This window comes from Malus sylvestris, chromosome 12 (assembly GCF_916048215.2).
Source record: "Malus sylvestris chromosome 12, drMalSylv7.2, whole genome shotgun sequence".
In the NCBI taxonomy this organism is placed as follows: domain Eukaryota; kingdom Viridiplantae; phylum Streptophyta; class Magnoliopsida; order Rosales; family Rosaceae; genus Malus; species Malus sylvestris.
In genome coordinates this window covers 1,609,670-1,627,350 of record NC_062271.1, presented here as the reverse complement: position 1 = coordinate 1,627,350, position 17,681 = coordinate 1,609,670, and the positions used below count along the sequence as shown (strand labels likewise).

The following is a 17,681-nucleotide window of genomic DNA, read 5'->3' as shown; positions in this document are numbered from 1 at the left end:
TATCGTCAAGCAGGTTTGCCCGAGAGGTTAAGGGGGCAGACTTAAGATCTGCTGTACATAAGTACGCGTGGGTTCGAACCCCACAGCCTGCATTTTTTTTTATAATTAATTTAGGTCTCGTTGTCTTATATATGTTTTTGATGTGTTAGGGTTCGAACCCCACAGCCTGCATTTTTTTTTTATAATTAATTTAGGTCTCGTCGTCTTATATACGTTTTTGATGTGTTACTTGGTAGGACTACTTCTTAAGGTTTTTAATTAATTTAGGTCTCGTCGTCTTATATACGTTTTTGATGTGTTACTTGGTAGGACTACTTTTTAAGGGCAACTCTCGTGCTCAATGGGACTTTGTGAGACCAATACAAGAGTATCTCTGCGAGCGTACCTTACTCGACGTCTATGATGTTTATTCTCTATGGTGTGGCACTTGTGATAAGCCACACCATAGGTTAGTCATACTAAGTATCGAATTTTGTCATCAATCTTTACAATTATGATGTTTCTTATCAATCTCAGTCCAAGTTGAACTTAAAAACATTGAAGCGTTCTTATCTATCACAAACCAAAACGAAAATTATGAAGTTTCTCATCAATCTCAGTCCAAATCAAACTTGAAAAACATTGAAGCGTTCTTATCAATCACAAATCCAAAACGAACTTTTGAAGCGTATTGACCACGGAGACGGAACGAATTCTTGAAGCATATTGATCATGAACACGTTTCTCCGAATCAAAAGAAATCAAATGAAACGTTCCTTCTTGACTAAGATTGATAAAAACAAGAGAAGTTTAACGAAAAGCTTTCGATACTGTTCACTTTAACGAAAAACCACATTTTTACACTAAAAAAATCAATCATGATACTATTCACTTTACCTTTTATTTTGTCAAAACTCAAAGTTTTCAAATCTTCTTCATTAGTTTTTCTTAAAAACAATACCCAAAAGGGTGTAGGAGTAACTTGACATATCGCTCGAAAAGAGGAAACAATAATTGCACAGCGAACACCGAAGCAGGAGACGAAAACTTGTTCTTAAACACAGCACATTCACAAGGCGATTACCAAAAATTAGGTAGCAGCAAACACTAAAAAAAACAACTCAAAACAGAGTACATGCTAAAAAAACAAGTCAAACATGCTTACTCGAAATTTTCCAGTGTACTGTTTTCAAGCTCTCAGAACAAAACTTATCTGAAAATTATTGGAAAAAGGGTTTCAAGTTCCACATAACTATTCCCTATGTTGTGAAACTCCGATTTCTCACATCCCGCAAAAGCTTTGGAAGCACTTCATAATCTAATAGGGCTCCACGGGCACACGGAACTTGGCTCCAGCATACACTGCCTCTGAACCGAGCTCCTCCTCAATTCGCAAGAGCTACATATATAAAACATGAGATTTTTTCAGAAATTAAATTATAGAACTACTGAACGAAACAATGACCAAAGAAATTTAACAAAATCATACGAACACAAAGAAACTGGTGCTGGTACGAACCTGGTTGTACTTGGCAAGACGCTCTGACCTACAGGGAGCTCCTGTCTTGATTTGTCCCTGAGAAAATTAAAGAAAAAAAATCATGAGAACAAATGAGGGTGTTTGGAGAAAACTGAGGGATAACATAGATTTCAGATCAAATAATTACCGTGGCCAAACCCACGGAGAGATCAGCAATGAAGGTATCCTCGGTTTCTCCACTGCGGTGGCTGGCCATCACACCCCATCCAGCTTTCTTGGACATTCTTACAGCCTCAATGCTCTCAGTTACGGATCCAATTTGATTCACCTGTATTCCAAACAAGGTTAAAAAAGGGTTAAAATTTTCATGATGGTAAAAAATACAGGCTCTAGTATGATCTATTGACATCCCTGCCGTACCTTGAGAAGAAGAGCATTGCAAGATTTCTCCTTGATTGCCTTCTCAACCCTCTGAAAATATAAACAGGAAGAGTCGAGATGTCAATAAAGTTAGGACTTCAGAAAGAAACATTAAATTGATTCCCCTTTTCTCTCGGGGGAAAGAGACGAGGTAAACATCACTTAAGAAATCAACCGACCTTGGGGTTGGTGACCAACAGATCATCTCCCACAATTTGTACTTTTTCTCCAACTTCAGCTGTCATCTTGGCATAGTGTTCCCAGTCATCTTGGTCAAATGGATCTTCAATTGAAACAATAGGGTACTCACTTGCAAATGACTTGTAGAGGTCCTTGAGAGCATTTCCTGAGATCTTTTGGGAACCGTCATTTTTCTGTACAGACAGAAAAGAAGATAGAAAATTAAGTTAACAATTAATTAAGAATAAACATTTTTCGAGGTTGGATAAACAAAAAGTGGCAAAACAGATTCAATGGAGGGGATTGTAAAAAGGTGAACCTCTTCCTTGAAGTTCAGATCATAGGTTTTATCTGATCCATAAAACTCAGATGCAGCAACATCCATTCCAATGACAACCTGAAGAAAACAAAATGAAATTCCGTTCATAACTGTTGTGGAGTAAAAAAAAATTCTTCATTATAGAACTTTGGGGATTAGAAATAAACTTACTTTGCCGGTGTATCCAGCCTTCTCAATGGCTGTCTTGAGTAATTCAAGACCTTCCTTGTTCTCCTGCATTCATGTAAAAATAATGATGATTTCAGTACACAAATGTGCAAGAAATAAAAAGGAACGAGTAAAAACTTCAATTGAATGATTAGGTTTCTTAAAACTATGGTTAACCTGGATGTTAGGAGCAAATCCACCTTCGTCACCAACATTGGTTGCATCCTGACCGTACTTCTTTTTAATCACAGACTATAGAGAACAAGACAGTGGTCAGTGAGAAATTAAGAAGCATAACTGAATCATGCAAGCATGCTCAACATATAAAGGGCATGGATCCTGAAAACATAGCGGGAAAGTAACGGCATGATTTAGCAGACAATTCAGGGAAGAGAAATAATAAAATCTCCTCATTCGCAAGGATCCTATGATGATCTTACGAATTGCAGAATAAGAACAATACTTTCCCACAAAAACTCTAAACTTCTTCCCTCAAGGAAGAAGTAACCCACCTTAAGGTTGTGATATACTTCCACGCCCATCTTCATGGCTTCCTTGAATGAGGAAGCTCCAACAGGAAGAATCATGAACTCCTGCATTGCAAGCTTGTTTCCTGCATGTGATCCACCGTTGATGACATTGAAAGCAGGAACGGGCAAAACTAAGTTCTTGTTGCCAGCAAGATTGGCGATATGCTGCAATTGAAGAGATGGCAACAGTAAAATCAGACATGTAATGAAAAAGATACAGATAAAAAACGGAAAAAGCAATTCATCCAGTCCTTTAACACCTAACACTGAACAATAAATAGAAAAGAAGCGCAATAGATATAATCTGATTCTGATCTACACGAAGCTATTACCTTGTACAGAGGAATTTTCTTGACGCTAGCGCCAGCCTTGGCGACTGCAAGAGACACGGCCAAGATGGCATTTGCACCAAGCTGAAAAACAAAAGTATATCCAAGTTAGTTTGACTGACAACTCCTACAACCAAAGATTTGCACATATAGGCCAAACGTAACAAGCACAAATATGTTATACCTTTTGTTTGCACCAACCCCACTCGTTAACAGTTCCATCGAGCTGTTGAACCATGAAGTTGTCAATAGCAGTCTGTTCACTTGGGTCCTGTATGATGCAACAAGAAATCCAAGTAAAACGTTAAAACGGAAAATTTCAAGGTTCAAAACAATAAATCGATTAAAACAAACACATTATACAATAGCACGCGAGTAAATTCAACCAACCTTGCCGATCAAAGCAGGGCCGATGATTGAGTTGACATTGTTCACAGCCTACACACAACATAAAGGTTAGTAAACCAATCACAAATACATCAACACAATGTTCAATCTGGGTGGTATGCAAAAGCAAATTAACGGCAAAGCGATTTGCTGATAGCTCACCTTCGATACACCCTTTCCGAGGTAGTCTTTACCTCCATCGCGCAACTCAAGGGCCTCGTAAACTCCTGCAAGTCAATGAGAGTCGATAAACCAGATGCATGCAAGCCAACAAACAAGAATTGCACCATACAAGTTCGAAGAACCATATCGTTTCGAAGAACACGAAAAACATAACAGATGGATGAGAGAAATATACCGGTGGATGCACCACTTGGAACGGCGGCTCTGGCCAAAGTGCCATCGGACAGTATGATATCGACCTGCAACAAACACACATCCATTTTTTAACTTTCCATCGCACAATTATCGATCTATTTCAAAAATTAAATTCAACAAAATTACGGACTAAAAATTTGAAATTAAAAAAAAATTAGATTCGGAAAAATAAAGAACAAATTATTTTTTATGTAATCAAACACCAATCAATCTACAGAATACTGGTAAATCTGCATGTCCTGATTAAGAATGAAACGCATCGTTTTAATCGAATCGAATGGGAAAAGAGGATTGCGATCAGTGATTGAACAAGTAGATCGGGGACCTAAAAACTATCGACGAGAGAGAGAGAGAGAGAGAGAGAGAGAGAGAGATGCGAACCTCGACGGTGGGATTGCCACGGCTGTCGAAGATCTGCCTAGCCTTCACGCTCTGGATCGTCGCCATGGATGGATGCAGAGAGAGAGAGAAGTGAGAGAGTGTGTGTGGAGAAAGTGAGATGGGAGAGAGTTGGTAAGAGGTTTAGTTGGGAAACTAAGAGACCGGCATACTTGTAGAGGAACTTTTGCTTAATTACTTGCTTAATTACAGCCGTCCGATTTAATCTTTTAGGTTTAGCTGACTCATTAAGCAACTTTTTTTTAAGAGTAAATTGTAACAATGGTTCCTGAACTTTAATCAAATTAGAGCAATTGTCCCTCAACTAAAAATCCATTACCATTGGTCCCTCAACTTATCAAAATGTGTAGTTATAGTCATTTTCATCAATTTCTTCAAAATTTTGTCAAAATATGTTATGTTGGAATAACCATTTATATAATTAGGGTCCCTCAACTCATCAAAGTGTGTAATTATGGTCATTTTCGTCAACTACGTAAAAAAATTTGTCAAAATGAGTTATGTTGGAAGGATCATTGCTACAATTGAGTTAAAGTTAAGGGATCATTTCTCCAGTTAAATTAAAGTTGAGGGACCAAAGGTAATGGATTTTTAATTGATGGACCATAGCTGCACGTTTTGATGAGTTGAATGACCAATGGTAATGAATTTTTAGTTGAAGGACTATTGTTCCAATTGAGTTAAAGTTAAGGGACCATAGCTACAATTTACTCTTTTTTTAATGTAACTTCTAACGAAACATTTCTGGTACTGTTTACTTTTAATGAAAAATTACATTTTTATATTTTTCTGGTATTATTTACTATACCTTTATTTATCACTTTTCATTAAAACTAAAGTTTTTTGGATTTTTAGTTAATTTTTTTCTTTTTAATTGGGGTTAGAAAATAAAAACATAAAATGCAACAAAATTAAATAAATATATAAATAAAAGAAAAACGAAAAATGGGTAGGTCGTTTCTGACTTTCTAGTTGCACGTGGTGTGGTACGTATGATTTTTAATTTTTATAAGGTAAAATCACACTTTATTTTTTTATGGTATAAAAAAAAATTACAGTCATGAAATTTAATTCTCATTTTCTTTTTTCTTGTAAATAAGGAGTTTTATTTGTTGTGCAATCCAAGACTTCTAATTATTAGGTAAGAATATAAATGTCGTCATTATTATTACCCTATTCACTTTATATATCATACATTATAAATGCAGATCATGGTATAAATTTTTAATGATTTGATACAATCGTTGACAATAAAAAAGGGAACAACTGGTTAAATGCATATCATAGTTTAAATTTTTAATGATTTGATACAATCATTTACAATAAAAAAGGGAACAACTGGTAGCAAATCACGGTTATCCATTCTTTTCGGAGATCGGGAAGACTCACTGAGACATTGCAACCTCCCTTTGGCCATAAGTCTGACTTCCACAAAAGCAGTGGGTTTCGAACCCAAAACCTCTAATTTTTTATTTGAAGGAAGCCTCGCAATCTACCATTTACTACTGAGCCACCAATTCGTGGTTGAATTAGCACGCAATTGATTATAAAACATTTATGGTACTCGGTTTAGTAATTTTCAATTTGAAGATTGGTTTTATTTCTATAAATGTCGTCTCGACTTTTAAGTGAGATATTTTTTATATTATATTACATGAATCCTTCATGACTTATATTATATATCAATTGAGGACGTATGTTTTTTTTTTTTTTTTTTTCAAACATATATTTTCTATAATAATATAGTTTTGGTCAAGCTTACATTTCTGTAATTAAGAAACGAAGATGACAACATGATTTCAAGGTTGCTAGTAATTTATATTTATTGGCTTTCGATGCGGATCTGCCAAGGCATATTCTCTCCTGCGGCATGTTACGGGTTGACAAAACTGTAACATCTCTGCACTTCAAACTCTTTTCAGTTTCTGCATACCTCATCGAGTGATATGTGTCCTGAATCTAAAGATCGGACCATTTAAATTGAATTTAACGGTCTTTATTAACTCATTCGTTTGCCCATTTTACAAAAATTAAAGGCTTTAATATCTCTTTCATACAAACCATGGGTCTGAATTTTCAAGTCTTTATGCTCTAAACACTTTTAGAGATGACTCAAATTCAAGACATATGTATTGACGAGAAATTATTCTATGTGTTCGGAACACAAGTCCATGCACCACGCTTCATAATATAAATAAAAAATATATATATATACAGCACTCGTTATGACACGTGATATATGAACTTGTTTCCGAATATAATGAGTTAATTCCATCCCATAGAATCCATTTCTAAGTTATCGGCCTTATTTATTTCAAATAATTAATAATATTGTATACTTCCATCTTTGATTTGACTCCAGTAGTCTAAAGTGGTTGGTTCTCTCTAAATATTAGCGGTTTTACTCTCTCTCCTTTTTAATGTATTTTTCCATTTAAAAATTGGTGGCTGAATGCGCATGGGATTGCATGCTTGTATTTTGTTAAGACTTCGTGGCATAAACTATGAACTTAGACAATAAAAGAAAATATTATTTTATTTTATAAAATAAGTCAACAATGCTTAAATAACTTTTGTTCATAAAAAAAAAACAATGCTTAAATAACTTGAAAACTATGGACTGATAGTTACTTGGTAGATGAATTTTGTAATGAGAACCTTGGCTCGTAGGAAAACAAAAGACTATGGATCATGAGTACACATATATATAGCATTTCAAACAAATATTCCTTGTTCGTTCGTTTTGTCCGGGTGAAAAGTTCGCAAAGGCAGTGTTGAGTGCCCACTCAGGTATTATGTCAATCGGTTTATGTGCATCAAGTTACTATCTAGTCGACTGAGAGGTTATCAGAGGCACTATTCAGTCACTTTTTCGGCCTTCATGGATCAACTTACAGAGGCGAAGCCATGAAAGGACTAGGATGGTTCAAGTTCATCCTAACATTATTTTAACGCATAAAAGTTTAGTGTTATACTTATGATTTTCAAGATTTTTCGTAGGCTCAAAGTCTTAATTTGACCTTTACTTTAATTCATTTCGTCGGATTTGATTTGAGGTTGGTGGTTCCTATGGAGTTCAGGGAATCTATTGATTGTGAGTTTTGAGCATGACTTTGGTTTAGGGATTAGTGAAGGGAGGGAGGAATAAAGTCATAGAGGCTTAGGGTTTAGGTTGAAGGAAGAGGATGATTAGGATGGCACCAAACCATACCTAAATGATGTTGGTCAATTGCTCACTACATGATAGAGTAATTTTTGTAAGATCAGAAGAGGGTTTGGAATTGAGACATTTGGACCCCTCATAGGCTAAAATTATGGCTTCGCCACTAAACTGACCACTTTGAACTTTGAGGGATTCACCATTGGCTTGAGTACTATCACCCAATAATAGGAAGCCAAAAATCATCATACTATTTAGGGTTTGTTTGAGATTGTTTATGTTTGAAGCATTTCTACTCATAAGCACTTATGTTAGAAGTGTTTTAATTAGAAATACGTTGAAATTTCTATTGAGGGTCTAAGTGAAACACTTGAAAGTTCTTATTAATGAAGTGTATGACATGTAATTCTCTTGAAAGTGCTTATACGATTCAAAAACACTTTTAACTTTTTATGTTGATCGTGAGATAGCACATGTAATCATTTCACAAGCAATCTCAAACATGACTCTAAGGTAACATATTTGAATTATTAGAGCCTCAAAATTGTAGTTTAGTACATCATGTTGCTAGAAAGGGTCAACTTGAAGAGTTTTTTTTTTTATTATTATTCGAATGATATTATAATTGAATGTAGAGTAGGGGAGAGGGGTACAAACTTGAGTGTAGACGTAGTGGGAAAATTAAAATACTCTAACCAACTCCACTACGTGTATTTAATATTCAAGAAGTTTTAAATTTTGGATTCTTTGTTAATGTAAACAAAAAGTGAGGTTAGTTTGGGATCTGATTAACACAGGTCGATCATTGATTTGTTGGCCTCTACTATTATCTTGTGAGTTATGACTTGGACTCGAACGTTGTTTGAAGTACACCCAAGTTTCATCTATGGACACCTATTAATTTTATTTACAAGACTCTTATACTCATATGCAAATTACCACAAAAGGGCTTAGTGATTTATTCATGAAACTAATTATTTTCTTTGCACACCTATAGGGTTTTAAAACAACTAGCGTGATAATAAAATGACCGATGAATTATGCGACTGTTGCATTTTACTTTACCGTGCTAATCTAAACTTCACAATGATGTCCTCCTCTTCATAATTAATACAAGAAAAATAAGTGTCCAAAGAAAATGAAAGATAGGTGTCCAAAAAAATTCATAAAAAGTAAAAGAAGAGTCTTGTTAAAAGTTTAATACATTATTTAAATGTGTGACAGTAAATTAAGCGTCTAAAAATAAAACATAAATGTACACAAAACATATAAATTAACTTTAATTCATTTCGCAAGTAGTTTTTTTATCACAGTAATAGATATGTGTTTAACTTTTACATGATGACGTGAATTTAAACTCCAACAATGACTAACCTAATAAAAATTTATCGGTTGACAAATGAAAATAAAATAAAATAAAAACCTTTAAGTCGTTTCACTTGGTACCCGTGGGCTTGACAAAGACATGCAACCAATGTTTTCGCTTTTTAGTTCAGTAGATTGACAACTTTTGCAGCATATCACAAGGTGTCAAGGAAAACACGTGCTCTCACGTGACACGTGCTGACATAAACCTACACCTGTGCCTCACTTCTACTGTAGCATGACAGTATTTAAACTCTACTACTACACGTGTACACCATCACTTCTTTTTTGTTTGAAAAGAGGAACCAGGACGGATCCATTCCCTAGGAATCCTGCAATTATGTCCGTTTATCATATATCATGCAGTAAAAAATCATTTAAAATTTAAAATTCAAATGTAAATAGTACCTAACGAAAATTGACCTCACGATATACGATGAACGGATAGGATTGAGGGATCCTTAGGGAATGGATCCGGCGAGGATCTTGGTTCTGAAAAGAGAACATAACTTTGGATCAGGATCCTCTCCTAACCTTAAAAAACCAAGTCTGTTGAGCAGGCGATCGTAGTAATTGAAATTTGATTCAACGGTTACAAACAGAGATCCTTTAAAGGCTATAATAATTATAGTCGTTTGATCTAATTCCAACGGTCACGATTGTCTGCTCAGCAGACTTAATTTTTTAAGGTCGGAAGAGGATCCTGATCCCATAACTTTGAATGAGTTCGGATACTCTTTGTGAGGATTCCGGAAATCCTCCAATCATGTTCATTCATTATATATTATGCAGTCATAAATTATTGTATTTAAAATTAAATATAAACAATACCGAATGAAAACTAACTACATAATATACGATAAACAAACGGATTATAATTATCAGAATCCTCACAAAGAGCATCCAGAGAGTATCCTCATTCCATAACTTTGGACTTCCATATGACCTTCAAACCTGCGGGAGTGAGCCACTTGTAACACAATTATAGGCTGCTTGATAATTATTTTCAATTTTTTATATTTAAAATATAAAATAAAAATGACTCTGTTTCAATATTTGACATGAAAATTTGAAGTAGAGTAAATTGTAGCAATGATCCATCAACTTTAATAAAATTGGAGCAATGGTCCCTCAACTAAAAATTCATTACTATTGGTCCCTCAACTTATCAAAATGTGTAGCTATAGTCATTTTCATCAATTTCGTCAAAATTTTGTCAAAATAAGTTATGTTGGAATAACCATTTATATAATTAGGGTCATTCAACTCATCAAAGTGTGTAATTATGGTTATTTTCGTCAACTACATCAAAATTTTTGTCAAAACGAGTTATGTTGGAAGGACCATTGCTACAATTGGGTTAGAGTTAAGAGACCATTTATCAAGTTGAATTAAAGTTGAGAGACCAATGGTAATAAATTTTTAGTTGAGGGACCATACTTGCACGTTTTGATGAGTTGAGGGACCAATGGTAATCAATTTTTAGTTAAGGGACCATTGCACCAATTGAGTTAAAGTTAAGGGACCATAGCTACAATTTACTCTTTGAAGTAAATACCAAACAAGTTTTTCAAAAAAATAAAAAACTGTATAATGAATTGAAAACTAAAAACTATAATGAAATGGTTATCAAGAGCTAAAAACTACATAAGCCACACTTTGTCCTTAAAAAATGTTCGTTTTCAATAAATATTATGTCAAAAAATGAACATTTGGATGCATTAAGGTTTGAGTTCCGCAGTCAGCAATCTTCGTTTGAGCGCAATCTATAAGTTTTTACATAAAATTATACATGTGACAGTTGACAGTTAGGCGTCACAATTTATGCACTAACATTTGTATTTGGACATTTTCACATTATGTGTCATTTTTTACAAAGAAAACAAGAACATATTTGAATTATATTTTCTATTTTTCATGATAATTCCTAGCTAAAAGCATTAAATGTCTTGTTTTTGTGTAAAAAATGACACATCATTTCTTCAAATGAAAAGATCTAAATACAAAAGATTAATGCAAGTATTCCTAGCACTCCTCTAATACGTAATAGGGCGATAATCAATCGAACTGAAATGAATTGTACTGAGGAGAATTAAAGTTTGAATTTTCACTATGAGTTTTTTATATATTTTCAATACAACGATATTCTACTGATGAATTGTGAATTGTGAATTGTGTTTGTGGAGAGGACACATCCGAGTGAATATATCCAAGAACATGTCATATATATATACGTTGATATTTCTTATGGGGGCAGAGTTGGAGGTATATGAAAAACTCAGATACCCACACAACAGAAGCTCCAATAAATCCCATCCATCTGACCCTTTTCACAGCCACCTCTCATTATTTCCTCTGCCCAAAAGCCCTTAAACCCAACAAACCCAGCAGGCATACCCAACAAACCCAAAGCTTACGCCTCTCTCTATCTCTCTCTCTCTCTCTCTGAGACTCACTCTCTCACTCTAAAACTCAAACCACCAAACATGGCAGCCTCCCTCACGATCTCAAGGCTCCTCACAGCCCCCAAGTCCCTCGCTTTCTCCACCACCACCGCCGCCGTCGCACCCAAAACATCTCTCTTCTCTCCCAAATCCTTCTCCTCCAAAATCTCCTACACCCCTCTCCCCCTCAAACACTCCCCCCGCCCAAAACCCCTCCTCCGCTTCTCCACCACCGCCTCCAAACCCATATCCGCCACCATCGCCGTCGGCGACAAGCTCCCCGAAGCCACCCTGTCCTATCTGGACGCCGCCGGCGACGTCCAGACCGTGACTGTCTCCGACCTAACCAAATCCAAGAAGGCCGTCCTCTTCGCCGTCCCCGGCGCCTTCACCCCGACCTGCTCCCAGAAACACGTCCCGGGATTCGTGGAAAAGTCGGGGGAGCTCAAGGCAAAGGGCGTCGAGACCATCGCCTGCATTGCGGTCAACGATGTCTTCGTGATCAAAGCGTGGAAGGAGAATCTCAACATCGGTGACGAGGTGCTGCTGCTGTCCGATGGGAACGGCGATTTCACGAGGGCGATCGGGGCGGAGCTCGATTTGAGCGATAAGCCGGTGGGGCTGGGCGTCAGGTCCAGAAGGTACTCGCTTTTGGCGGAGGACGGAGTTGTTAAGGTCTTGAATTTGGAGGAAGGCGGTGCCTTTACTTCCAGTGGAGCTGAGGACATTCTCAAAGTGCTCTGAATTTGCTTCTATCGGCGGCGGCGGCGGCGGCGGTGGTTAGCAGGTTTTTCCTTTTTACTTCTTGGGTTTTGTTTTTAATTTATGAGTATAATACTGTGTTGCGGCCTTTGCGGGCTTGTAGCTTAGTTGGTTAAGAGTAGCTTTGCAACCGAGGTCCTGAGTTCGATTTTCCGCTCCTTCAATTTCGCTTGTATAAAAAAAAACAAAGAAATCTGGTTTCTGTTTAATAAAATCAGTTGGGTTTTTCTGATTTGATGAATGTAGAAAGTTCTGGTTTTTGAAATTTCGTGATGAATTGTTTGTGTTTTGGGATGGTAAAATTTGGTTTGATGGCCTGTTTGGAATTGCTTTTCCATAAAGAACTATGCTAGAAGCGCTTCTGCAAGTCAAAAACACTTTCAAGTTTTTTTCTACACAATGCAGTCAGAAGCGCTTTTGCTATGCAGAAGCAATGACAAACATGGCAGAAATGAAAGCAAACCATAATAAAAATACCAACCAATATGAAACCCTAAACAAGAACCCATTGTAGCTAGATGATTTTCAGCTAATGTTCAAATGAAGATTCTACCTGTCTTTGCAATTGAAGTTGGGATATTGTATGTTTTCGGAATGCTTATCCGAAAATACACGTAGTTCCTTGCTTACATGGAAGAAGAAGAGGATAAACAAGGTACACAGCAACCATAATTCACTGTACAGTTATACAGAGTCCTCGAAACTTAAGTCTTCAACGTATGTCTCCGTCTTCAGCCCCAGAATCATCGTCATTAACGTTTCTCCGCATCTGAAGCTGAGCATAGCTTTCCATCCCGGAGAGCATAAAAGTTGAAGAGAAAGGAAGGTTCATTGCCGGGTTACTGGTTCAGCAGTACTTCTATACGGGTTATCTTGGCCAATTCTTGCACCATGGACCTGAGCACCAAACATCTGATCCCTACACCTTTGCAACGGAAAACACATCGTCATTAGAGCTGCGATCATCCATTCCGCTGACCATTATCCGGGCTCTCGCAACCTCACCTCCTTTTGAAGAAAACCATGCTCGAACATTTTCCTTCACCCCAAATATGCACCAGTGGAATCCTGTAAATATCTTCTCTGGTCCTTGGGAGGTTATGCCAGCAATCCAGCGCCCCTGTGAGAACGTACTGCAAGAACGGATACACAAGATTAACATGAAACAAACCTTCAAGGACATCATCATTTGTTCTAAAATTTTCTAATCAAATAGCACGAGATTTTCCCAACGCGTATATAAAATTCATGTACGAATTTCTTTCGGCGAAACTTTGTTTTCAAGGCTATACAGAACGGTCACAGAAGGTTAGATGTTATAGCAAGGCAAAGAGGCAGAAACAACCCCAGTTGAAAATCTCCCAGGTACAACTCAACCTTCATATAACCTATTAATATTTTAGCAATACACGAATCCATTGGACTAGATAATTTCACCGTGCTGAAATGCGTGGATAATCAACGATGGAAAACAAGTCGTAAGTTAGTGTCTGTGTGATGTTAGATGCATCAACGTTCTACAACATACATTCCATTTTCCAGCAGAAGGAACAGCTTTGAAGACTCTTAACTTTTCAGAACGCTAATCCAAAAGCTTTTTCAAATTGAAGACGAATGGGATAAACAAGATATACAGCACTAAAACTCACCATAAAGTTATAAAGATACCATACATTTTTGGCCGGATTACTTCTGAAATTATCTGACCAAGTCCTTTTTGGAGTTAACTGTGCTCCTCTTCAAGGATATGCCAGGCTGCCAGCACAGACGTACGCTAAGGATACTTGGTTACTGGTTTTGCAATATTCTTATATCTTGGCCAATTCTTGTGCTGAGAACTTCAAGAATGGCAAACATCTGTTCCCTTTACATTGGCAACAGAAAACACATCCTCATTAGAATTGCAGTCATTCAATCCTTTGACGCTCATTTCTGAGCAGACAATCTCGGCCTCTCGCAACCTCCCCTCCTTTTGAAGGCCAGATGTAAGTTCAAGGCACGTCAAGGCGTTTAGAAGAAAACCATTCTTAAACAGTTCCCTATACCAAAAATATGCACCACTGAAGTCCTTCAGTTCGCAGTGTCCCTTAACAAGTAAGTTATATGTATCAGCTTTAGGAGCCAGTCCTTGAGCCTTCATATCATTTACTAAGTCCTTTACCTCTGAAATTTTTCCTTGCTTGAAGTGCCCCAGAATCAAGCTATTATATGTCATCCTGTCAACATAAATCTTCTGGTTTACCATCTCAGAGTGCAAAGCAAGCGCCTTTTGAGCGTCTCCATGCTCTGCGTAACCATGGATGAGTGCATTATATACAATCCGATCAGGAACCAAGCCCATCTGTAGCATTTCACTATACAGCTTCTCTGCCAATGCCATATCTTCCCTGCTACATCGACTAATTAGAGGATGATATGTATACAAAGTAGGTTTCATGCCCAGACTCTTGATAGTTTCATATAATTCCAGACATTTCTGGGTGTTTCCTGCATCAGAATAACCTGAAATTAGGGAGTTGTATGTAATCACATCTGCACTATAACCGCTACTTGTAATTTGAGAGACGTAGTCTTCAGCTTCCATCACCCGTCCTTTCTTGCAGAGTCCATGAATGAGTGCATTGTAGGTTACAAGTGTTGGATTTATCCCAGTTTTCGCCATCTCATCGAAAAATCTGAAAGCATCTTTCAGATTCCCCACTGTAGATGTACCACCAATGAGCATATTATATATTTGTGCATTTGGCAAAACCCCTCTGCTTACCATGTCCCTCAGTACTATCTCAGCTTCAAGAAGCCTCCCGTCTTTGCATAAACCATTTACAAGAGAACCATAGCTCACAATATTTGGCTTAATCCCCTTATTTTCCATCACTTCAAGAATCTGGAAACACTTATCAAATACGCACATCTGCCCGTAGCCATTAATAAGGATGTTATACGTCTCCAAATTTGGAATAACTCCCTTCTTTGCCATCTTCTTCACCCATTCCTCAGCCATATCCATATTCTTTGTCTCACAGACCTTGTCAATCAAAGAATTGAAGGTGATGCAATTCGGCTTCAACCCGCGAACTTCCATTTGTTCAATGGCCAAGATGGCTTTGTCTATCTCACCAATTCGACAATAACCACTGACGATAGTATTATATACTACTACATCTGGAACAAAACCAGTTTCCATTAGTTTCCTCAAAACGTCCTCTGCCTTCTCAATGTTTCCTTCCTTGCACAAGCCATTCAACAAAATGCTACAAGTATAACTATTAATCCTCACACCTTTCCTGTTTGCTTCTTCAAATAAAGCCAGTGACCCCTCACCATCCCCACACCTGAAATGCCCATCAAAGAGTATGCTATAAGTAAAACCATCAGGCGCAAAGCCGTGAGCTTCCATCTCTTCTAAAATCCTTTTCGCGTCCTCCATTCTCTTCACCCGACAAAGTCCACTAAGCATTGTATTATATGTGACCATATTAGCTTCCACATTCTCATCCTTCATCCTCTCTCTCAATTCAAAGGCCTTCTCCAACTCACCAACCTTAGAATACCCATCAATCATCGTATTGTATGTAACCAAATTTGGGGCCACCTTTTCCTCAACCATCTCATCAAACACCTTCTGTGCATCCCTCATTTTCTTCTCTTTACACATCCCGCTGAGCAACACATTATACACAAACACACCTGGACTCATCCGCTTCATCTTCATTGAATTCACTAGCTGATCAGCCCTTTCCAGGTCCCCTAACTTTACAGAAGCTTGTATTGCCTTCCCATACGAGAACTTATCAGGTCGAATGCCCTGACCGGACTCAAAAATCTCCGAAAACAATTCAAGGGTCTTACCAAACTGTTTCGAAGTCACCAAAGATTCAAGCATCACATTGAGAGAAGCTAAGCAAGGGCGTGTACCACTTTTCCTCATCAAACTGTACAATTCTACTGCTTCGTTCGGCATCTTAGACTCTGAACAAGCCACTAAAAGCATGTCACAGAATGCGGGTTTCATGGAGGGTGCAGAGAGAGAAAACAAGGTGTAGAGCTCAGTGGGGGAAGAGAAGGGTGAACTGGGGAGAATGAGAGACTTGATGAGCCTCCGTGCGGTTTCAGAACGACCCTGCTGAAGGAGGACTCGGAGCTTTCGGATTTGCTCATGGTGTTGTTGCTCCTGGAGGTTGGTGGGGTTGTGGTTCTCTGTTGGGTCTTCAATCTGGGGTTGATGAGTTTGGTTGGCAAATGAGTCTGTGCAGAGATTGAACGAGAGAGGGACTGAGATTGGATTTTGGGGTTTGTTGAGGGCATTCAATATGGATTTCCGATGAAAGAAGATGCACCTTGCCATTTTCAAATTTTCAGAGTCTGTATTCTGTCATGAACCCAGGGTTTAAAACTGCATAGGGCTGAACGTCAAATCCAAATTTCATTAGCAGAAAGATTTTGTCAAACTTTCAACAGAGTCCATTGTTTCTATGGCATTCCTCACCTGTTGATGACAACCAAAAAAATGAATGAATATAGGAAAAAATTAGCACGACAAGTTATCATCGTCACTAAACGTCTGGCTAGCTCATCTTGCTAGCTCTAATTACCACTTTGGGAAATTAGAACAAATCCAACACAGTGTTAAACTACAGCATATCGTTAAAACAATTTGGTCCAGATGACATCTCAAAATATTACAGATAGATGTACTGTTGAAACTAGGACAAATAAATGTATAAGCATGGGACATTTATAATCCGTATTATCTAACATTTTGCGATCCATCCCTTACAAACTTGGCATCAATCCCTTGGGACGTGGAAATCCCTCGACCAAACATAGCCTATAGCCTACAACTATTGGTAATGAGGGGATAGAATCCAAATTTAAATTCGACTCATCCAACACGCATTCTCGAGAAAAATAACGTACTTGGAAATCTCTAAACTTAAAACTCAATAGTAGTTCCTTCAATCCTCATAAATCCTAAACACCCACACTCACAAATTCAGTCAATCTCAATATAATCCATAATTCACTTCGTCAATTCTCCAACGCGGGATTGCGAGACAACTAAAACCCAACAAGCTTACCGTGACTGAAAGAGTGGCAGGCTTGAGGCAACTCGAGAGAGGAAGGCTACTGAATTCAATGATTCAGGTTCAAAATAATTCAAATCCCTAATTTCCCCAATTCTACAATCCCTAAACCCTAAAATTCAAGAACAAAAGAAAAAGAAAAAGAAACACACTTACATGAGGGAGTGAGCAGCAATCCGGTGTAGCCACCGCCTGGAGGTGGAGGAGAGGTGCAGACACAGCAGAGTGCAGAGGAGGAGTTGGGACTTCGATTGACCTTCAAATTCCCTAAATCCCTATTTTTTTATTATTAATTCT

At 37.6% G+C, this 17,681-nt stretch overlaps 3 protein-coding genes and 1 non-coding gene across 6 annotated transcripts; 2 read left to right on the top strand and 2 right to left on the bottom strand.

Annotated features, from left to right (window-relative positions):
- Positions 1 to 9: 9 nt before the first annotated feature.
- Positions 10 to 92, top strand: TRNAL-UAA (transfer RNA leucine (anticodon UAA)). Its single transcript has one exon. It is a non-coding gene; the product is annotated as a tRNA-Leu (tRNA).
- Positions 93 to 1,128: 1,036 nt separating this feature from the next.
- Positions 1,129 to 4,722, bottom strand: LOC126593491 (enolase). The gene is made up of 15 exons (XM_050259578.1): positions 4,552 to 4,722; positions 4,151 to 4,214; positions 3,955 to 4,019; positions 3,796 to 3,843; positions 3,590 to 3,676; positions 3,409 to 3,489; positions 3,059 to 3,241; positions 2,724 to 2,798; positions 2,550 to 2,612; positions 2,379 to 2,456; positions 2,059 to 2,253; positions 1,880 to 1,930; positions 1,647 to 1,787; positions 1,499 to 1,555; positions 1,129 to 1,378 (listed from the first exon to the last, which is right to left on the bottom strand). Exons 1-15 carry the CDS (start codon positions 4,615 to 4,617, stop codon positions 1,298 to 1,300), a joined length of 1,335 nt encoding a protein of 444 aa, XP_050115535.1. The 5' UTR covers positions 4,618 to 4,722; the 3' UTR covers positions 1,129 to 1,297.
- Positions 4,723 to 11,377: 6,655 nt separating this feature from the next.
- LOC126593497 (peroxiredoxin-2E-2, chloroplastic-like) lies at positions 11,378 to 12,532 on the top strand. The gene has a single exon (XM_050259582.1). It carries the CDS (start codon positions 11,581 to 11,583, stop codon positions 12,280 to 12,282), a length of 702 nt encoding a protein of 233 aa, XP_050115539.1. The 5' UTR covers positions 11,378 to 11,580; the 3' UTR covers positions 12,283 to 12,532.
- A 290-nt stretch (positions 12,533 to 12,822) lies between these two features.
- On the bottom strand, positions 12,823 to 17,681 carry LOC126593489 (pentatricopeptide repeat-containing protein At5g12100, mitochondrial-like). Of its 3 annotated transcripts, none has more exons than XR_007612964.1 (3): positions 17,541 to 17,681; positions 13,950 to 16,786; positions 12,823 to 13,433 (listed from the first exon to the last, which is right to left on the bottom strand). XR_007612964.1 is itself a non-coding variant. In XM_050259575.1 (2 exons), the coding sequence occupies exon 2, from the start codon at positions 16,643 to 16,645 to the stop codon at positions 14,141 to 14,143; it is 2,505 nt and encodes an 834-aa protein (XP_050115532.1). In that variant the 5' UTR covers positions 16,646 to 16,786; positions 17,541 to 17,681; the 3' UTR covers positions 13,816 to 14,140. The 3 variants fall into 3 exon arrangements, 1 of the variants encoding a protein (XP_050115532.1); XR_007612965.1 differs by having other exon boundaries at positions 13,974 to 16,786; XM_050259575.1 differs by lacking the exon at positions 12,823 to 13,433 and having other exon boundaries at positions 13,816 to 16,786.